The sequence below is a fragment of the Oncorhynchus nerka genome, linkage group LG23 (assembly GCF_034236695.1).
Source record: "Oncorhynchus nerka isolate Pitt River linkage group LG23, Oner_Uvic_2.0, whole genome shotgun sequence".
Classification (NCBI taxonomy): Eukaryota; Metazoa; Chordata; class Actinopteri; order Salmoniformes; family Salmonidae; genus Oncorhynchus; species Oncorhynchus nerka.
The window spans coordinates 31,481,686-31,505,185 of NC_088418.1; the positions used below are offsets into that span (position 1 = coordinate 31,481,686).

The 23,500-nt window shown below is 40.5% G+C and overlaps 1 protein-coding gene across 1 annotated transcript; it reads right to left on the minus strand.

Moving 5' to 3' along the window:
- Window positions 1-2,276: 2,276 nt before the first annotated feature.
- ppp1cab (protein phosphatase 1, catalytic subunit, alpha isozyme b) lies at window positions 2,277-21,893 on the minus strand. Its single transcript, XM_029629728.2, has 7 exons — window positions 21,560-21,893; window positions 17,650-17,781; window positions 16,928-17,158; window positions 9,499-9,603; window positions 8,837-9,060; window positions 3,465-3,599; window positions 2,277-3,205 (listed from the first exon to the last, which is right to left on the minus strand). The coding sequence occupies exons 1-7, from the start codon at window positions 21,612-21,614 to the stop codon at window positions 3,110-3,112; spliced, it is 978 nt and encodes a 325-aa protein (XP_029485588.1). The 5' UTR covers window positions 21,615-21,893; the 3' UTR covers window positions 2,277-3,109.
- Window positions 21,894-23,500: the final 1,607 nt, after the last annotated feature.

The following is a 23,500-nucleotide window of genomic DNA, read 5'->3' on the forward strand; positions in this document are numbered from 1 at the left end:
AATCATCCCAAAGATGTTCGATGGGGTTGAGGTCAGGGCTCTGTGCAGGCCAGTCAAGTTCTTCCACACCGATCTCGACAAACCATTTCTGTATGGACCTCTGCTTTGTGCACGGGGCATTGTCATGCTGAAACAGGAAAGGGCTTTCACCAAACTGTTCCCACAAAGTTTGAAGCACAGAATGGTCTAATTGGTAAAAGAGCAAGTCCATATAATGGCAAGAACAGCTCAAATAAGCAAAGAGAAACAACAGTCCACCATTACTTTAAGACATGAAGGTCAGTCAATCCAGAACATTTCAAGAACTTTGAAAGTGTCTTCAAGTGCAGTCGCAAAAACCATCAAGCGCTATGAAACTGGCTCTCATGAGTACCGCCACAGGAAAGGAAGACCCAGAATCGCCTCTGCTGAAGAGAATAAGTTCATTAGAGTTACCAGCCTCAGAAATTGCAGCCCAAACAAATGCAGACACTTCTCAACATCAACTGTTTAGAGGAGACTGCGCGATGATGGTCGAATTGCTGCAAAGAAACCACTTATAAAGGACACCAATAAGAAAAAGACTTGCTTGGGCAAAGAAAAACGAGCAATGTAAATTAGATCGATTTTTGGTTCCAAAAGCAGTCTGTGAGACGCAGAGTAGGTGAACGGATGATCTCTGCATGTGTGGTTCCCACCGTGAAGCATGAAGGAGGAGGTGTGATGGTGCTTTGCTGGTGACACTGTTTGTGATTTACTTAGAATTGAAGGCACACTTAACCAACATGGCTACCAGAGTATTCTGCAGCGATACGCCATCCCATCTGGTTTGCACTTAGTGGGACTATCATTTGTTTTTCAACAGGCCAATGACCCAACACACCTCCAGGCTGTGTAAGGGCTATTTGACTGAGAGTGATGGAGTGCTGCATCAGATGGAAAAGAATTCCAGGTGAAGCTGGTTGAGAGAATGCTAAGAGTGTGCAAAGCTGTCATCAAGGCAGTGGGGTGGTTACTTTGAAGAATCTAAAATCGATTTAGATTGTCATGTCATTTCATCATGTTGATGTATTCACTATTATTCTACAATGTAGGAAATAGTCAAAATAAAGAAAAACCCTTGAATGAGTAGGTGTGTCCAAACATTTGACTGGTACTGTATGTGCTTTCGTAACCTACTCTCTTGAACTTCTTTCTTCGAATGACTATCTGTAATTGCAAATGGCGCATGCTAGGGAATGACACTGCAGGAATTGATGTGGCCAAGAATAGAAAAGTACAGTACAGGGAAATGATAGTACAGGGAAACTATAGGAAAAGGTTTGAGTAGACATCTCGTTTTTCACAGAGCAATGATCATAGAGCATGGTCATATGATGCATTTTTAGGTCTAAACTTAACACGGCTATTTCCTTTACCCCTCACCTTATTGGGGTTGTGAAAGGAAGGCATATTGATGGACAGAGCGCCTTGAAGGACGAGTGTTGATGACAGCAAGACGAATGAAAACAGAGACTGGGAGATACAGGAGAGAAATGTGATATATTTTTTTATATATAGAATGGAGTGCGAGAGTGATCCACATTTTTTTTGCACGAGTCCACCCAGCAACATGGGATCAATATTATTGAATTACTTAAATGACATTTGCACCTAGTCATTTCTTTGTGGCAGAAGCTTCATGCAGGGGTATAGCAAGCGAAAAGTCAAATTCTACAGCATCAAGTAATGCGTTCTGTTGTTCATTAATGAGTTAATAGTATTACTTGAGATTCTGCCGTAAGCCATTCATTGACAATAACCCTTACTGGGTGCTTAACCAATGAGAAACGTTGACCATATGAAAGTCCAATGACCCCTCACATTCTACCTCAGCCCACTTCAGTGTGGCAACTCAGAGCGCCACCCTATGGTCAGCAAATAGACAACACTTAGTTGGTTGATATGTGACTAAACTATTGGAAGGTATTTCATGGCGAAATGTGAACACGCAGCGCAATGCTTCTCTCATTTGAGGCGCAGAGAATTACAGCCCCAAAGCTGACTGTCATAAAAAGGTCCCTGAACAAAACGTCGCCACAATAAAAAAACATGTAGAGGTAGTGTGTGCAGGAGTTCTTAAAAAAAATTATATATAACTAAACTGGATTTCATAACAAAAGCACTAGTCCTTGTCAGTTTCAAAATCAATTTAGGTTGGTATAGAATGAGGATTAAGAAATGGGATTTAAATTATGAAGCCCCCAGAAGGGACTTGAAACAGAGCCAGAAAGCCACAGTACAAAAAAAGAGGGGGATAAGGGTATCATTACTTTTATTATGACAACAAACTGCAGTGGTTAGCAAAGATAAGACAAGCAATGAATGAAGAACTTCATTCAGATTCTTGCTTTATTGGTCAACTTGATGAGACTACAAAACGAATTCACAAAAAATCTCTTTCAAGTAATCAAATCTGTACAAACCTAAATTGTGTGGTTTTTACAGCTCTGGCTCGTATGAATCTGTGAAAAGGGTCATTGTATGTGTGTGCGAGTGGAGGGCATGCTTGCTTTCCTTTGAGACAATTGACACATTTAACCTCTCCTGCTCGAGGATATTCAAATGTCTTTCTTGAAGCGGGAGTAGTCACACGGCACATACACATCTGTTTGAAATTTTACAGTACAGGGGACAGGGAAAAAACAAACTAATCCCCCTTTGCACAAACACACCATCTGTTTGCACGAGTTTGCTGCTAAATTCATCAGGTCAGCTGTCTCCCGAACCCAGCTTTTTTCAGTCACAATTACTGTACAGAACGACACTGTGGTTCCATCCTTTCAATGGGGCAAAGTGGTAAGAGAAGGGGATAGTACAAATCTCTCAAATTTTCGCACATAATGCACACACACGCACACACTTTTTAATGCTCGCTTGCAGACGGAAACACACGCATTCCATGTCTCGTTCTCTCAAACACCCACTCATAGACAATTCATAGCATTACATGTTTTTCTTACGATAAAAAAAGGAAAAAGCCCTGGGTACTGGTTTGATTTCTGGCTGTTTGGTGAAAGAGAGGAAAGAGAGGTAGAGAGGGCAAACATGGTGGGAGTGCAGGTGGAGGCTGAGGGAGGGGCGAGTCATTTCACTTCTTGGCTTTCCTGGGGGGGGTGACAGGACGTCCGGAGCCCATGCCCCCTCCACCCCCATAGAACAGCTTCTTGTCTGCAGGCTTCAGGATCTGGGAAGGTTTGAGAACAAACAAATAAGAGACTTGCATTCAAAATCAAGAAAACCCTATAATACATGCTAACTATATAACACTATAAAAATATTAGTGCAGTTTTAAAATAGTACTATATTGATCCCAAAAAGGGGAAATCTGTTTACACCAGCTAATACAGACAGGTACCATTACAGACAAAACAAAGGACATGCAGACAACGTCCTCAACACAATACTAAAACTTCAAGATTAGAAAGTTAGTGATATCCCTTTACCTGGAAGGAGCACATGAGGGTCTCGTCCACGCTCATCATGGCTCCGGCGTTGTCAAACTCGCCGCAGTAGTTGGGGGCCGAGAACAGTGTCACTAGCTGCCTCTTCGCAAAGAACTCGTAGCCATCCTCAACCACCTGAGGAACGAAGTAGGGCTGTGTTCAGTAGGCACGAAACGGTATGAAATGGAGTGAAATGAGGTACAATCTGAAATTGACCAATAAATGCTAGTTTTTGTTTTCCATTGCAAAACCAACCCCAGTTTGGAATGGGTTAACAGGGATTGTTGTGATTTTAAGGAACCAAGGTAGCTTTGTCCTTCCTTAGCTATGTAACACTGTGGACAAGTGTGCAAGGCATTCTAGGCTTATTAACTTTCAAACCACAGAGCCTGTACTAGTGGGAAGTAATTGGGAAGTAATTGATTCATATCACAAACAAAACCACTAAACTGGTTTAAGGCCGGACCGGGTAGTAAAGGCCGGGCCGGGTAGTTGTGTTAAAGGTGTAAGATAAGATCCACACCTTTAACCAAACATACTAGAGGTCGACCGATTAATTGGCATGGCCGATTAATTAGGGCCAATTTCAAGTTTTCACAACAAACGGTAATCGGCATTTTTGGACGCAGCTTATGGCCGATTACATTGCATTCCACGAGGAAACTGCTGACCACCTGTTACGCAAGCGCAGCAAGGATCCAAGGTAAGTTGCTAGCTAGCATTAAACTGATCTTATAAAAAACAATCAATTTTCACATAATCACTACTTAACCTAGTAATATCGTCAACTATGTGTAGTTAACTAGCTTGTCCTGCGTTGCATATAATCAATGAGGTGCCTGATAAATTATCATCGAATCACAGCCTACTTCGCCAAACGGGTGATGATTTAACAAAGGCACATTCGCGAAAAAAAGCACAATCGTTGCACAAATGTACCTAACCATAAACATCTTGACTTTCTTAAAATCAATACACAGAAGTATATATATTTTAAACCTGCATATTTAGTTAAGAAATTCATGTTAGCAGGCAATATTAACTAGGGAAATTCTGTCACTTCTCTTGTATTCATTGCAAGCAGAGTCAGTGTATATGCCAGAATTTTACATAATTCTGACAAAACATTGAAGGTTGTACAATGTAACAGCAATATTTAGACTTAAGGGATGCCACCCGAAATACGGAACAGTTCCTTATTTCACTGAAAGAATAAACGTTTTGTTTTCGAAATTATAGTTTCCGGATTTGACCACAATGACCAAAGGCTCGTATTTATGTGTTTATTATATTATAATTAAGTCTATGATTTGATATTTGATAGAGCAGTCTGAGCGGTGGTAGGCAGCAGCAGGCTCGTAAGCATTAATTCAAACTTTACTGCGTTTGCCAGCAGCTCTTAGCAATGCTTTATCATAGCGCTGTTATTGACTTCAAGCCTATCAACTCCTGAGATTAGGCTGGCAATACTGAAGTGCCTATTAGAACATAAATAGTCAAATGAAAAATAAAATACAAATGGTATAGAGAAAAATAGTTGACGCGTCATAATTCCTATAATAACTGCAACCTAATATTTCTTTACTGGGAATATTGAACCACCAGCTTTCACATGTTCTGAGCAAGGAACTTAAACATGAGCTTTTTTACAGGGCACATATTGCACTTACTTTCTCCTCCAACACCGTTTTTGCATTATTTAAACCAAATTGAGCATGTTTCATTATTTATTTGAGACTAAATAGATTTTATGTATTATATTAAAATAAAAGTGGTCATTGTTCATTCAGTAGTGTTGTAATTGTCATTTTTAAAAATAAAAATAAATAAAAATGTATATACACACACACACACAAAAAAATATGTACACAAATAAAATTAAAAAAAATATATACACATTTTAAAAAACGCCTGATTAATCGGTATCGGCTTTTTAGGTCCTCCAATAATCGGCATCGGTGTTGAAAAATCATAATCGGTCGACCTCTAAAACATACAACCAAATACTTATCACTAGAGACAAAAGATTAAAGGTGGAGCAAGTAGGATTTTCATCCACAAATGTACCCACCCACATTTCCAATATATGTGGCGTCACAAAACAGGCCAAGTATCACAATACCACGGGGGGTAATCGGGGAATTCAGAGTGGACTAGCGCCATGTTCGCTCTGAATGCTTGTGCCCGTTTTCTAACCGTTATGCAGATGTGCTGCGCAAAATAACTCATTGATATTCCCACTTCTACTCAATACAACACATATTGACTTCACACTGTTCACTTTATTAGTGCGTAGAATGTTTGATTTGTTCATATTCGCAAAGCCTACCTGTGATTTGGCTGGAAGAATGGGAGGAAGGAATATACTGTACATGCATAATGATCTTTATGCCTCATAAACAGACACATCACTCTCTCCCACAAACATATACACACACTGCACCCAACTTTAAAAACATTAGGCACCAAACAGAATCTAAAGGAGAAGCAGAAATAGATTTTGTATACACAGTTGAAGTCAGAAGTTTACATACACTTAGGTTGGAGTCATTAAAACTTGTTTTTCAACCACTCCACAAATTTCTTGTTAACAAACTATAGTTTTGGCAAGTCGGTTAAGGACATCTACTTTGTGCATGACACAAGTAATTTTTCCAGACCTTCACAAGTCTGGTTCAATTTCCAAACGCCTGAAGGTACCACTTTCATCTGTACAAACAATAGTATAAACACCATAGGACCACGCAGCCATCTGGAAGGATACTAGTTCTGTCTCCTAGAGATGAACATACTTCAGTGCGAAAAGTGCAAATCAATCCCAGAACAACAGCAAAGGACATTGTGAAGATGCTGGAGGAAACAGGTACAAAAGTATCTATATCCACGGTAGAAACAAGTCCTATATCGGCATAACCTGAAAGGCTGCTCAGCAAGGAGAAAGCCACTGCTCCAAAACCACCATAAAAAAAGCCAGACTACAGTTTGCAACTGCACATGGGGACAAAGATGGTACTTTATGGAGAAATGTCCTCTGGTCTGATCAAACAAAAATTTGGCCATTATGACCATCGTTATGTTTGGAGGAAAAGGGGGAAGCTTGCAAGCCAAAGAACACCATCCCAACCGTGAAGCACGGGGTGGCAGCATCATGCTGTGGGGGTGCTTTGCTGCAGGAGGGACTGAGGCTATTCACAAAATAGATGACATCATGAGAAAGGAAAATGGGGATATATTGAAGCAACATCTCAAGACATCAGTCAGGACGTTAAAGCTTGGTCACAAATGGGTCTTCCAAATGGACAATGACCCCACGCATACTTCCAAAGTTGTGGCAAAATGGCTTAAGGACAACAAAGTCAAGGTATTGGAGTGGCCATCACAAAGCCCTGACCTCAATCCAATAGAAAATGTGTGGGCAGAACTGAAAAAGAGTGTGTGCGAGCAAGGAGGCCTAACAACCTGACTCGGTTTCACCAGCTCTGTCGAGAGGAACGTGCCAAAATTCACCCAACTTATTGTGGGAAGCTTGTGGAAGGCTACCCGAAACGTTTCACCCAAGTTAAACAATTTAAAGGCAATGCTACCAAATACTAATTGAGTGCATGTAAACTTCTGACCCACTGGGAATGTGATTAAATAAGTCAATAATTCTCTCTACTATTATTCTGACATTTCACATTCTTAAAATAAAGTGATGATCCTAACCTACCTAAGACAGGCAATTTTTACTAGGATTAAATGTCAGGAGTGGTGAAAAATTGAGTTTAAAATGTATTTGGCTAAGGTGCATGTAAACATCTGACTTCAACTGTAGTTTAGGCTTACATTAGGCCTATATGAATCCTAGCTTTGAATCTCATGAGTAGCAGACCATTTCCCTTTCTTCCTGTGCCAATCAAATGTTAGAAGGTTGTTAGCAGTCTAGGTAACATGACTGAACAACATTTGTGAACAAACCTATAATTAGCAACACGGGATTAGTTTCAAACGGCCAGTGACATGGTTTGCGAAATGATATCAAATGCGTGCGAAATCGCGCTGGAAGAAAAAAGGTAACTTTAGTAATATGTATCATATTTTTTTTACTGTTTGAGCTAGAAACTCCTTAAACTGAAATTAACAAATAAAATTTACTTTATAAACATTTTATAACAGGCGCCAGCTGGTTCTTTAGAGCGACAAATTTGGTAGTATTTTTTAGAAACAGCACTACGGTATTCTAAAATATTAGTATCATAAGCATCATGATGTTTTGGTACTGTAATATTACCGTGGTACTGGTATACCGTGCAACAGTAATTATAAGTAAAGAGTTTATGATATGATCAGTGAATGCATAATGTAGTTATTTTGTTAGATATTTCTCGCTATTAGCTGAAATCGTATTTTTTCTAAGCTATTTTAGCTGTCACACTAATTGATCGGTCCTAATCTAGCATAGAATCATGGGAATTTGTTGCACTGAGGTTGCCTCCCTTTCAAGGCATGTGTTGCTGGGCTACCCCCCTGGACTTGCCTGGGCAGGCCTGCTCCCCCAGCGGCTAAAGCCAGGGTGAGAAACTAGCGCTATGAAACAAAATAAATACTTCACTCTGAACTACAAATCTTTGACTAGGATTCATGATAGTGTTAGACTTAGCAATGAAAATAAAAATTAAAACGTGTTTTTTTATTGGGAATTGCAGCTGTTGGTAAGTAATGAATACGGCAAGCTTCTAAAATGACTTACGGTAATCTTAATTTAAGGACGCATTTTTCCAAGTCTTTTTTAACTCTTATTTTACCAGGTAAGTTGACTGGAAACACATTCTCATTTACAGCAGCGACCTGGGAAATAGTTACAGAGGAGAGGAGATGAATGAGCCAATTGTAAACTAGGGATGATTAGGTGACCGTGATGGTATGAGGGACAGATTTGAAATTTTGCCAGGACCCCGGGGTTAACACCCCTACTCTTACGACAAGTGCCATGGGATCTTTAGTGACCCCAGAGAGTCAGGACACCTGTTTAACGTCCCTTCCGAAAGACGACACCCTACACAGGGCAATGTCCCCAATCACTGCCCTGGGGCATTGGGATATATTGTTTTAGACCAGAGGAAAGGGTGCCTCCTACTGGCCCTCCATCACCACTTCCAGCAGCATCTGGTCTCCCATCCAGAGACCAACCAGGACCAACCCTGCTTAGCTTCAGAAACAAGCCAGCAGTTGGATGCAGGGTGGTATGCTGCTGGCATGCTGCTGGCATTCTAACAAGTCATCAAATAAGAAGCTGTTCTTAATTGACTTACCTGTATAAATAAAGGTTAAATAAAAACAGTATACCTGCCCGGGATCTTTCTGCTCCCTAAACCCCCTCGGTAGTCACTGACCTGGTGGGCCCTGCAGATGAGGTCCATGTCGTGCTTGTGGAGGAACTTGGTGACCACGTCGGCGCCAAAGGTGAAGGAGACGCCACGGTCATTCTCTCCCCAGCCCAGCACATCCTTGTCCGGGTCTGCCCACAGCAGGTCGCAAAGCAGGCCCTGGTCAGGCACGTCCGTGGGCCGCATCACCCGCCGCACCTGCTCCATAGACTGGAGATCAGGGGACAGGCCTGGGGGATGGGAGGATTTAAAAAAAAATGTTATGAGGTATAGACTGTCGCACGAGAGATAGCTTGGGTGTAAAGCTTGTATAATATATTTTTTTAATATGGCTTTTCAATTACAACCACCTAAAAGATCATTAAAAAGAATACCCTTTACGATAATGGAACTAATCTCGGTGATGTCCATTTCTCAGTCTGCCTAAAGCTCATCGGTCATGGTCTGAATGACAAAAACTACAGCCAACATCCCAAGCCTGGCCCTATCCAAAATATGTCATTTTTCTCTCTCAGCTGAGTTTTTCCTTTCACTCTTTCTAAGCAGTTGATACTCTACAGTTGCAATGGGAGTTCACATGGCACATTATGACAAGGACACAAGGGTATTTCAAAATAAACCGGAAATGTGTGCAGAGGAGCCATTTGATAAATACTACAACTTCATACCTCCATGACAACAAAATATCTTCTCGTCGACAATGGCCGCCACAGGCAGGCAGTTGAAGCAGTCGGTGAAGGTCTTCCACAGCTTGATATTGTACCGCCTCTTACCTACAAGGGGCAATATCTAAATTAATCTAGGGCGTATTCAGTAAAATGAACAGTTCAGAATGTTGGGAATTGCAACGTAATGAATAGAGATGACGATGCCCAATTCTTCATGACATAAAATTATTTCTGTTATACAAAATGCAATTCTATCTGAACGTTTTGTAATGTGTTCCACCCGTCAAAACTGAACCCTGATCTTCAAAGCTAATTAACCTGGTCTTTGCTTTGTCCCGAAAATCACTCACATAATTTATTGCATTCTTATTTTGCGCTTCGCATAATACATGCTCTGTAAGCAACCAATCAATTGTTGGTCGAACTTTTAAAAAAATTTCAAAAGTTCCTCACAAAAACTCAAGAGTTCAGCTCGTTTGCGCAACTTTTATTTAATAATGTTTTATTTGAGCAGTCATGTTGAATTAAAGTCATTATGGCAAAGACAGGCCATCCAGCTCACAAAGTTATACATATATTAGGTAGGTGCTACCTAATGTCATTTTTGGTGAGTTTGGAACTTTACAAGCGAATGTGAACGAGAGACATTGTGCAAACACATTTTTGACGCATGCTTATCTGGAGGAAGAACAGTACAGTACTGGCTCTGGAGCAGCATGTGTACACACTGTGTCTGTGTGGAGTCGCTAGGGCAATGGGCCTGACTGCTCTACTTGGAGAAGATGGGGGAGGAGGCCACGGGCTGAGAAAAAACACAAGGAAAATCAAGAGAGCAGTGGCAGCTGCACAGATAACTCATCCAAAGGGCTTTGACTTCTCAAACACGGCCAAAAGCTAATACAATATGATGCTTTGTCATCTTATTAATTCAGCCACTTAGATAACTAGCAAGTTAAACTTAGGTGTAGCGTTAACACAGAATTCTTTGTTTTCCACATAGGAAAAAATATCAAATAAGAAATATTTTGCGGCTTTTTGTAAACGCAGATCTAAAATGCTTATTATTGTAATTTCTGCTCTGCATCAATTCTGTCCTTTAGTTGCCCTTCTCTACTCGGATGAGTATTCACGAACGAGCGTTCTATCAGTAAACAGCACTCTGACTGATGTGTAGCTACTTTTTTTTGGTGTAGCCAGTCTACTTTTCTCCAGTAAAATGCAAGATTAACTTTAAGCAAAAAACTAGGAAAGGTAGCTGGCTACATTCTTTCTATAATAATGTCCCCCCCCCACCTTTATTTAACCAGGTAGGCTAGTTGAGAACAAGTTCTCATTTGCAACTGCGACCTGGCCAAGAAAGCAAAGCAGTTCGACACATACAACAGAGTAACACATGGAATAAACAAACATACAATCAATAATACAGTAGAAAAAAATCCATATACAGCATGTGCAAAAAAATACCTTGATTTTTCATTGTAAGCTCATTTACGTGTGTAAAAAACACTTGACTTTCAATATAAAACGCGACCCCTGTCCATATGCAGTCAGTCAGTCAACCTCTCTCAACCTCTGAATGCTCGGCTATGAAAAGCCTGACCGGTTGCACCCTCTATAACCACTGTTTATATTATTTAACCCTGCTGGTTATTTATGAATGTTTGAACAGCTCGAAAAATGATCTGGCCTTTATGGCCATGTACTTTCATAATCTCCAACCAGTTCGGATTTAAGTATAACTTTTGTATGACTGACACCATTAGTGAGAGGTCTAATGCTTTATTATTTTATAATTCCTTCCCTCCGATTTCATATTCATTATATAAATAGGCCCATGGGCACCTTCATCAGATGAACTGCAACATGTCGGCTAAAGAGATGTAATTCATGAATGCATGTGAAAGTTTTTAATATCGTGATCTGTTATCCAACAATGATTATCATCATCATCATTATTAAAGCACCCTGCATTATAATTATATAAAAGCCCCTTAGATAGATATTCTGTTTATATTTACAGTAGGGATGGACAGCTGGAGGCATTTTGTTTTTCCACAAGTGTGGTTTTAGAGTAATTAAGCATCGAATACATTGCAAGTTCACCCATTTTGGCCTTTAGGCTACACTTTACAATAGGACAAATCATTGAATTTGATAAAATACCGTTTAAAAATGTATATGTTTATTAAGTAATCTTGTTTGTCTCAGAGCAGCGCGAAACGCAGCTGAAATAGTTGACCACATGCTAAGCTATTGCTTCAAATACTATTATAACAATTGGATGACTTTGGGTGTTCCAGTAAGCAACAATGTGTTGCCTTCACTAGCCTACTTTATTCCAATATTTCTGTCATTCAGGAGAGGCGAAGGTCGCGAGCCGTGCGTCCACGAAACACAACCCCGCCAAGCAGCACTGCTTCTTGACACAATGCACGCTTAACCCAGAAGCCAGCCACACCAATGTGTCAGAGGAAACATGTCCACCTGGTGACCGTATCAGAGTGCACATGTCTGGCGTGCCACAGGAGTCGCTACAGCGCGATGGGACATGGACATCCCAGCCGGCCAAACCCTCCCCTAACCCAGACAACACTGGGCCTATTGTGCGTCGTCTCATGGGTCTCCCGGTCACAGCCAGCACGGGTATCGAACCAGCATTTGTAGCAACACAGATTGCACTGCGATGCAGTGTCTTAGACTGCTGCGCCACACAGGAGGCCCCATCCACAAAATGTTGTGTTGATCAATTGCCTTGGACAAAGTATCAAAATACTAAAATACTACTTAAACAGGACTATTAAACAATTTAATTTAAAATGTTTATTTTATGATCACAGAAAAATAAATTATAATTATATAAAGCAGCCCATGTAATCATATGCCAGAGAGTAGCCACAATCGGCCCAAGCACCAACTAACACATTTGGGCCAGATAACTCACACCGGAATCGGCCTTAGCTCAATCTTCGCATAAGTAAGTAAGTAAGTAATACTGCCAGACTCGTACCACATGACTTCTGACTCTCAGCTGAGTGCCCTGACTCTCAGCCGGAATTGGCCCAGATCCAGTGTGCTAGCTGGGGATGGACTCACTGATGGTTGAAGATGATGAGCGATTGGCAAAAGCATCACTCTAATCACAGTCAGAAGACCGTTGAAGAAACTTGAGTGGACATATGGAAAGGCTCTTTTGTAAGACATTTTTATGTTTTATATTTATTTAACATTAACCATGTGTTTGTTCTCTTGTTTTGTACTGTTCTGTAGTTGACCCAATGATTCATTTGACAAAGAACTTTGCGTAGTGCCGGCCAAGGCATGGATCAAAGCTGGTGAGACATTCAATGACATCATTAATAGATATGCTGGACCCTATGTCAGAGAGGTTTTTTTGGGACCACATTGTGTCTATTGTCCTGCTAATAGCCCTTGTGAAAACATGTTTTCAAAAGGCCTCCATGGCCGACAGAAGTTGCTTACTTTTTCCCTCTTCCATTCATTCTCATAGTAATTTGTTTCGGTTTGCATTGCAAATGAGAGCATACACACACTGGTTCAACATGCCAGCAGAGTAAGTAGACATTTATGTAGTAAAATTAAGGTTAAATAAAAATAAATAAAAGACCAACACTTTTAACTGCACATTACTCAACACTTGCGAGACTCGTGTCATCTAAGGTAGGCCTACAGTATACAGTGGGGAACAAGTATTTAGTCAGCCACCAATTGTGCAAGTTCTCCCACTTAAAAAGATGAGAGAGGCCTGCAATTTTCATCATAGGTACACTTCAACTAAGACAGACAAAATGAGAAAAAAAATCCAGAAAATCATATTGTAGGATTTTTAATGAATTTATTTGCAAATTATGATGGAAAAAAAGTATTTGGTGACCTACGTACAAACAAGCAAGATTTCTGGCTCTCACAGACATGTAACTTCTTTAAGAGGCGCCTCTGTCCTCCACTCGTAACCTGTATTAATGGCACCTGTTTGAACTTGTTATCAGTATAAAAGACACCTGTCCACAACCTCAAACAGTCACACTCCAAACTCCACTATGGCCAAGACCAAAGAGCTGTCAAAGGACACCAAAAACAAAATTGTAGACCTGCACCAGGCTGGGAAGACTGAATCTGCAATAGGTAAGCAGCTTGGTTTGAAGAAATCAACTGTGGGAGCAATTATTAGGAAATGGAAGACATACAAGACCACTGATGATCTCCCTCGATCTGGGGCTCCACGCAAGATCTCACCCCGTGGGGTCAAAATGATCACAAGAACGGTGAGCAAAAATCCCAGAACCACACGGGGGGACCTAGTGAATGACCTGCAGAGAGCTGGGACCAAAGTAACAAAGCTTACCATCAGTAACACACTACGCCGCCAGGGACTCAAAGCCTGCAGTGCCAGACGTGTCCCCCTGCTTAAGCCAGTACATGTCCAGGTCCAAGTTTGCTAGAGAACATTTGGATGATCCAGAAGAAGATTGGGAGAATGTCATATGGTCAGATGAAACCAAAATATAACTTTTTGGTAAAAACTCAACTCGTCGTGTTTGGAGGACAAAGAATGCTGAGTTGCATCCAAAGAACAGCATACCTACTGTGAAGCATGGGGAAACATCATGCTTTGGGGCTGTTTTTCTGCAAAGGGACCAGGACGACTGATCTGTGTAAAGGAAAGAATGAATGGGGCCATGTATCGTGAGATTTTGAGTGAAAACCTCCTTCCATCAGCAAGGGCATTGAAGATGAAACATGGCTGGGTCTTTCAGCATGACAATGATCCCAAACACACCGCCCGGGCAACGAAGGAGTGGCTTCGTAAGAAGCATTTCAAGGTCCTGGAGTGACCTAGCCAGTCTCCAGATCTCAACCCCATAGAAAATCTTCGGAGTGAGTTGAAAGTCCGTGTTCCCCAGCAACAGCCCCAAAACGTCACTGCTCTAGAGGAGATCTGCATGGAGGAATGGGCCAAAATATCTGCAACAGTGTGTGAAAACCTTGTGAAGACTTACAGAAAACATTTGACCTCTGTTATATACCCTTTGTTGGCAATGACAAAGCATTGAGATAAACTTTTGTTATTGACCAAATACTTATTTTCCACCATAATTTGCAAATTAAATTCATTAAAAATCCTACAATGTGATTTCTGATTTTTTTCACCTCGTTTTGTCTGTCATAGGTGAAATGTACCTATGATGTTGACCCACTTATTCTGGACATGTCCTAAGTTACATGTTTACTGGGCTCTCAATTTTGATTACTTATCTAGAGCCTTTGATAGAGTTCTAGCCCCAGACCCATTGACCGCTCTGTTAGGTACAGTTGATGGGAATAACCACGAAGGGAAAGCTGTCTCTCTTTGTACTCTATTAGCCAAAAGGCTCATATTGCAATTTTGGAAACTGGAGACTGTACTGTGGTTATGGGATTTAGGGAATGTAATACATATGGAAAAGATTCGATACAATACCTCCAATAGAAGTCCAATGTTTTACAAAATATGGCAGCCGATACTGGATAAATGGTCTAGTCCCGCTTCATAACTGGGTTGACGATCTGCTGCTACTCTGTGCTGTACTCCACTCAATATTTATTTTTGGCTTAACTACACTGCTTGTAATGACTATATGCTGTCTTCTTATACATGTACCACCTAATAGGATTTTGTTTTGTGTATGTGTGAGTTAAGTTTTGCTTTGTCCTCCAAATTGGCCATCCCATTAAACAGTACAATGAATGTCATTGTTAGTATTGCTGTCTTTTTTATTGGATTTTTTATTGTAAAATAATAAACATTATAAAAAAATAAGGCCTCTCTCATCTTTTTTGCATTTAGAGGATTCTAAATTAATATACAAAGGGGAATTTTTCGTTAGATATTCTCACAGGCCAGATTTGCCAAAAGGGGCTTTTATATAATTATAATGCAGGGTTAATAAAAGTAATAGCTTTGTAAATAAGGATGCATTATGAAAGGAAAACGACATGCACAAGAGACATTTACATTTATTACAATTGTCTTTAACCAATTTTGGTCTTTAACCTCTCTAGGGTAGAGGGCAGCATTTGGAATTTTGGATGAAAAGCATGCCCAAATTAAACAGCCTGCTACTCGGGCCCAGAAGATATGATATGCATAGATTTAATTTGGATAGAAAACACTCTAAAGTTTCCAAAACTGTTAAAATAGTGTCTGAGTGTAACAGAACTGATTTAGCAGGCAAAACCCAGAGAAAAATCTATTCAGGAAGTAGTTTTTTTTGTGGTTTTGTAGTTTTCTATTCAATGCCATTACAGTATCCATTGACTTAAGACTCCATTTGCAGTCCCTATGCCTTCCACTAGATGTCAACAGTCTTTAGAAATCGTTAGAGGCTTGTATTCTTATAAATGAGGGGGTAAGACCAGTCTGAACTAGTGGATCCTAACGTGTCGCAGAGCTTTTTCAGGCGCATGTGCATTTCTTGTTTACCTTTTATATTGACGACGTTATTGTCCGGTCAAAGTATTATAGATCATTTAGGCTAAAAAACAACCTGAGGAAGGAATATAAACGTCGTTTGACATGTTTCTATGAAGTTTACGGCATTTCTTGAACATGGGGTGAGACATTCTTACTAATTTGTAAATAAACCCAGTTTGTTATTTAGAATGATTTATTTCTGTTTTTAAGAGGGAGAGAAACCAAAAGAACACCGTGCCTATTTTCTGGAAAATCACCAGTCCACATGTCAAGTGAAATTCCCCCATTGTATTTACCCAAGTTCTCTCTTAACTCCAGGACCACCTGATACAGGACTCTAGCGGCAGAGGAGAGACTCAGACTGAAAACGCCTCCATTAATTACCACAGTTTAGACTACCGATAGTTCAGCGTTCTAACTCCCCTTGTGATAGTGTGCAATGACAGAATGCCACCATCTACCACAAACGGTCAAAGCATAAACTTGCAACTTTTAAAGAAAGAACCACTGTATTTACAAACATGTGACTGGCTCAACTGTTCATAATATAAGTTAATGTTACTGGTGAAATGACGAAAGCGATCTGCTTTATCCCCTAACGCATTGCAAAGTTGACTGCAGGTATTTCCTTAAAAAGTAGCTACAAATATAAACATTTATGGAAAAACTTCAAATAAATAGCTTCAACGGTACAAAAAATAAAATAAAAACACGCCGTGGCTATTTCCAAATACGGTATACCACCCAAGCCTGATGGAGAAGTCAGAATACCGCTCATGCTGTAGTGCTTACAATTATCCTTGTGTACTCAAATTAATTTTTTATATGCATTTACTGTGTGTGTGTGCCCATGACTGTTATGCTCATTTATGAAGCCTCATGTGGATGCAGGTGCTCTATCGTGTTTTTTTCCATGTCTGTATGTGTTATGCATCTGTCCAAGCCCCAACAACTCACACTCATCGTAGAAGCCGTATATTCTGTTGATGGAGGCACACTCGTGGTTGCCCCTCAGCAGAAAGAAGTTCTCTGGGTATTTGACCTTGTAGGCCAGCAGCAGGCAGATTGTCTCCAATGACTGCTTTCCTCGGTCCACATAGTCCCCCAAGAACAGGTAGTTGCTCTCCGGGGGGAAGCCTCCGTACTCAAATAGTCTCAGCAGGTCGTAGTACTGACCGTGGACGTCACCTGTGAGTGGGCAGAGTTGACCATGGTGTGTAAGGTCACAAGATAGTAACAGGAAAATGTTTGTTCAGGTTGTTACTGTATTGATGTTTGTGTTCAAAACAGAAAGGGGACTAAAATAGGCTGTTGGGCACCGTCACCCACAACAAAATACTTCAGTTAAATTAGCTAGTAGGTCTAGTATTATTTTTTTCAGTGTTCATTGTAATGATTCCTTTGTCGAGTGTTGGTAAACAGAGAATAGTTTTCCTAATTGCCATAGTCTACATATGGTGCTGGCAGCACTTCACTTTTCTACACTTTCTTCCCTTATTGCTAAGGAGCATGTCTTCTGTTCCTTAGCCATCTCCTGTCTTTACACTTTGTATAGCTGATGTTAATGGTGATGATGATTAATCAATTTCCCTTCTTGGAACTAACAAAGTTCTACTACTTTGATGAACAACATTTGAGGCACCCGTTTCCCAACCCCAGAAATGACAACTTGGCCTCACCACAAATCTTGAGTGGCGCCTCGAGTTCGAGCAGTATTGGCTGGCTGAGGAAGATCTCCCGGGACTTGAGGCAGAGGCCACGAATCTCGTTCTCCGTCAGCTGCACATTTTTGCCAGGTCGGGAGCCCTTCACTGGACAGGAGACAAGGACAAAGTGAATACTTGTTCACACACAACACTGTGCTTCATGTGGAGCGAGATAACTGTGTAGCTGTTTTCAACTGACTTTTCAGCAGCCGCGAATATCAAAGCAACTCGACAAAATCTTGAGGGAATCCTATGAGTCGGAAAAGGATACTCATATGATAGGTAAGATATACAAAACCTTGCAGAGAGCCTATCCACAACTTCTTAGGGAAAAAAAGAAACTAGTGAACCCAATACTTAAAAATAACTGATATTGGCACAAGATGGGGGAATTTTGGAACATAACTAATAAAATTACAGTTAACAAAAATGTAGGCTTAATCCAGTTCAAATGTATAGAATTTATTATACAAGACACAAAATTCACAAATTATAGCACAACGACAGAATCATGTCTTAAGTGTAAAACTAACAGTGACTCAATAATCCATGCCTTCTGGGAATGCTATGAAGTCCAAAAGGTATGGGTGGAGTTAGAAAGTTTGCTGTCAGAAGTATTACAATGTAAATGTACTTTTAATCTGTCTGTCTACACATTTCAAGACATGTCATGAGGGTGCAGTAAGGTACCTGATGTGTTGGACGATACTCTTCTCGTCAGTTATATTGAAATAAATTATACTTAAACTGGAAATCAACCAAACCTCCATTGTTAAGACAATGGAAAAATCATAGGGTCGCCTAGTGGTTAGAGCGTTGGACTAGTAACCGGAAGGTCACAAGTTCAAACCCCCGAGCTGACAAGGTACAAATCTGTCGTTCTGCCCCTGAACAGGCAGTTAACCCACTGTTCCTAGGACGTCATTGAAAATAAGAATTTGTTCTTAACCGACTTGCCCAGTTAAATAAAGGTAAAATAAAAAAATATGATTCATTATCTAATTATTGAAAGAGCGTGGGCGACGGAGAAGACCAAAATGGTGCAATTTGTGGTGGAGAGTAGTGCAGGTACTGGGGATAGGGGTGAGAACTGTAGGTCTGTAGGTTGTCCGTTTTGTATTGTTTGGAAAAAAATGTAATAATATTTACTTCATTTGCTATCCGGCTTTCGAAACATATGGCCCTTATCTTTCATCAGTGAGAAGGAATCCTTCAAATAAAATACACTTACTGTAGCAGTTTTTCCCAGATCCATACAGCTATAGGTGCCTCCATCCGACTGGACTAAACATCCCAAGTTAAGCTCACACAAAGGTATTCGGAGCAAGCTAGATAGCTATTTAGCACAGGTGGTCGTGTCTGTCTTCAGTCTGTTTTCCATAAACAAGCGCTTAACATGAAGATATGGCTGTGTGGGAGCAATAACCCTAACCTAGAAAAAGGCGTATATCAATTTAACCTTTTGTTTTCTGAAAATTATTGCTGATATGAAATAGAGGTTGACTGATTAATCGGAATGGCCGGTTAATTAGGGCCGATTTCAAGTTTTCATAACAATCGGAAATCGGTATTTTTGGACACCGATTTGGCCAATCGTTTTTATTTAAATGTTTTATATTACACCTTTATTTAACTAGGCAAGTCAGTTAAGAACACGTTCTTATTTTCAATGATAGCCTAGGAAGGGTGGGTTAACTGCCTTGTTCAGTGGCAGAATGACAGATATTTACCTTGTCAGCTCGGAGACTCAATCTTGCAACCTTACAGTTAACTAGTCCAACCCTCTAACCACGTGCCACTCATTGCACTACACGAGGAGCCTACCTGTTACGTGAATGCAGTAAGAAGCAACGGTAAGTTGCTAGCTAGCATTACATTTATCTTATAAAAAACAATCAATCATATTCACTAGTTAAACTAGTAATATCATCAACCATGTGTAGTTATCTAGCATGTCCTGCATTAATCGATGCGGTGCGCATTCACGGAAAAAGGACTGTCGTTGCTCCAACGTGTACCTAACCATAAACATCAATGCCTTTCTTTAAATCAATACACAGAAGTATATATTTTTAAACCTGCATATTTAGCTAAAAGAAATCCAAGTTAGCAGGCAATATTAACCAGGTGAAATTGTGTCACTTCTCTTGCGTTCATTGCACGCAGAGTCAGGGTATATGCGATAATAATAAACGTTTTGTTTTGCCAGCAGCTCTTCGTTGTGCTTCAAGCATTGCGCTGTTTATGACTTCAAGCCTATCAACTCCCGAGATTAGGCTGGTGTAACCGATGTGAAATGGCTAGATATGTAGCGGGGTGCATGCTAATAGCGTTTCAAACGTCACTCGCTTCGAGACTTGGAGTAGTTGTTCCACTTGCTCTGCATGGGTAACGCTGCTTCGAGGGTGGCTGTTGTTGATGTGTTCCTGGTTCCAGCCCAGGTAGGAGCGAGGAGAGGGACGGAAGCTATACCGTTACACTGGCAATACTAAAGTGCCCATAAGAACATCCAATAGTCAAAGGTTAATGAAATACAAATGGTATAGAGAGAAATAGTCCTATAAATACTATATTAACTACAACCTAAAACCTCATGTCTCATGTTAAAAGGAACCACCAGATTTCATATGTTCTCATGTTCTGAGCAAGGAACTTAAATGTTAGCTTTTTTTGGCACATATTGCACTTTAACTTTCTTCTCCAACACTTTGTTTTTGCATTATTTAAACCAAATGTAACATGTTTCATTATTTATTTGAGGCTAAATTGATTTTTATTGATGTATTATATTAAGTTAAAATAAGTGTTCATTCAGTATTGTTGTAATTGTCATTATTACAAATAAATAAACAAGCCGATTAAATCGGTAGCAGCTTTTTTGGGTCCTCCAATAATCGGTATCGGCGTTGAAAAATCATAATCGGTCGACCTCTAATATGAAATAGAAGGTCCTTATGCTTCCAAAACCATACCGCAAGAGATGCGTCTTAATGTTCAGAATGATCGCTGGGACTCAATACAAAACCCCCCTGTAAAGAAGACACCTTCGTCCAATGAATTATACGTAATGTAACGTAACTGAGAGTCATGTTCAAGGGTTAGCCAACTACCTATCCAGCTAGCCAGATAAAAGGTGTCTGCATACTAGGTTCGGTTTTGCTCTTAGCACAACCCGACTATGTGAAGCTAACATAATGTATATAAACCCTGGAGTGCATATGCCATCTATAGGCCAATGTCCGGTCGGCCATATTGGCACTACCGAGAAGAAGCAGAATAAATACACAATATATTAATTCAATGTTTTGTCAAAGGACAAAAGTACATGTGTTAAAATTATACTTGAGGAAAATGTTGAAATAAAAAAAAAAAAAATGTTTCTCACATAAATAACATTTGTAAGTATGCATTAAGGTGTCTGGAATATAATAAATATGGTAAAAACAAAGGTAGACATTAACAAAAGCATTACTATATCTTCCCAAATATTTTTTACAATGGTGGGGCGTGGTAACTTCAAAACAGCGCCCCCGGCTTCTATTGAATTGTAACGAAACAGGGAGCAGGCCTCGAACCCTCAACCTTCTTGCCCAAAGTCCAGCGCGCTATCGACTGTGCCCCAAAAGCATGCTCAAGCGGCAGTCGATATCCGCGCTTATAAACCAAGGGTCGTTACAATATAAATCATTTGTTCGATCAGACGAAAAAGAAAAAAATCGCTTACACCAAAAATAACAAAAACGTCACAAAATGTCGTCATAATATATGCGCGACCTGTTTCGACTGGGAAGCATACCGTGAGCTTTAGTCGTTGATGCTAGCTAGCCTGTGAAGTTGCTAGTTCACCACAAAAAAACAAGTGGGGAAAAAGAGCTGTTCTTACCTTCCAGAAGTCGCTGTATGATGGAGTCGATGTTTAATTTATCGGCTTCTGCCATAATATTCCTGTGATATTTTTTCCGTTTAAAATAATATTTTAAAAAATGTAGCAGGCTTGTTAACTAGGTGTGCTAGTTTAATCAGCTAATGTTAGCCCGCTAACCTTGCGCCAGATAATGCCTCAATAGTTGAAGTTGGGGGGGAAACTTTAATGGATTTCCCCGAAGAATATTTGAACAAAACGCTTTAATTATCGACTTTTCATACCGGTTTAGATTTCACCGAGTTATATTTCAATTTGTTTCACCTTCAACTGGATAGCACCCAGCCCTCAACAAAAGGACCGCTGAGAAGCGAGCAAAAATAACGAAGTACTTCCGGGTTACGATTTTTTTTGGACGCTTCAGAATAGAGGTCCTATCCTGAACACGTTGTAAATGAATAATTAGAGCGACATTTGTGGGAAATGTGCACAAATAGCGTTCTGTTATATACAAGTTATGATACAAAGAATTAGATCAACAATGTTTTGTCTGTACACAATTTACTGCACATTGTTGCAGCAATGAACACTTCCAGTTACCAAATCCAGAGTTAACACCCCCAGATGCTGCTAATTTTGAAGCAATCAGTTTAAATCCATTCCGTTTTTCAAATTGTACAAACATATTAAACCATACACAATTTCCTGTACATTGTGTCGCAGTTAAACAAGCTTGGCACACCTGTATTAGGGGAGTTTATCCCATTCTCTGCAAATCCTCTAAAGCTCTGTCAGGTTGGATGGTGAGTGTTGCTGCACAGCTATTTTCAGGTCTCTCCAGAGATGTTCGATCGGGTTCAAGTCCAGGCTCTGGCTGGGCCACTCAAGGACATTCAGAGACTTGTCCCGAAGCCCCTCCTGCATTGTCTTGGCTGTGTGCTTAGGGTCCTTGTCCTGTTGGAAGGTGAACCTTCGCCACAGTCTGAGGTCCTGAGCGCTCTGAAGCAGGTTTTCATCAAGGATCTCTGTACTTTGCTCCGTTCATCTTTACCTCGATCTTCACTAGTCTCCCAGTCCTTGCCCCTGAAAAACTTCCCCACAGCATGATGCTGCCACCACCATGCTTCACCGTAGGGATGGTGCCAGGTTTCCTCCAGACGTGACACTTGACATTCATGCCAAAGAGTTCAATCTTAGTTTCATCAGACCAGAGAATCTTGTTTCTCATGGTCTGAGAGTCTTGAGGTACCTTTTGGCAACTCCAAGCGGGTTGTCATGTGCCTTTTACTGAGGAATGGCTTCCGTCTGGCCACTCTACCATAAAGGCCTGATTGGTGGAATGCTGCAGAGAAGGATGTCCTTCTGGAAGGTTCTCCCATCTCCACAGAGGAACTCTAGAGCTCTGTCAGAGTGACCATCAGGTTCTTTGTCACCTCCCTGACCAAGGCCCTTTTCCCCCGTTTGCTCAAATTGGCCGGGCGGCCAGCTCTAGGAAAGAGTCTTGGTAGTTCCAAACATCTTCCATTTAAGAATGATGGAGGCCACTGTGTTGTTGGGGACCTTCAATGCTGCAGAAATATTTTGGTACCCTTCCCCAGATCTGTGCCTGGACACAATTCTGTCTTGGAGCTCAACAAACAAATCCTTCGACCTCATGGCTTGGTTTTTGCTCTGACGTGCACTGTCAACTGCGGGACCTTAAATAGACAGGTGTGTGCCTTTCCAAATCATGTCCAATCAAATGAATTTACCACGGGTGAACTCCAATCAAGTTGTAGAAACATCTCAATGATGATCAATGGAAACAGGATGCACGTAAGCTCAATTTCAAGTCTCATAGCAAAGGGTCTGAAAACGTATATAAATAAGGAATTTCTGTTTTTAATATTTTATACATTAGCAAAAAAAGCTAAAAACCTGTTTTCGCTTTGTCATTGTGAGGTATTGTGTGTAGATTGATGA

Excerpts from the sequence above, each read along its gene's own strand:
- ppp1cab (XM_029629728.2), bottom strand. The coding sequence starts at position 21,614 with ATGGCAGAAGCCGATAAATTAAACATCGACTCCATCATACAGCGACTT. Across the intron at positions 17,782-21,559 it reads CATACAGCGACTTCTGGAAG|TGAAGGGCTCCCGACCTGGC; the intron begins GTAAGAACAGCT and ends TCTCCTGTCCAG. Across the intron at positions 3,600-8,836 it reads TCATCTGCAGGGCCCACCAG|GTGGTTGAGGATGGCTACGA; the intron begins GTCAGTGACTAC and ends TTCGTTCCTCAG.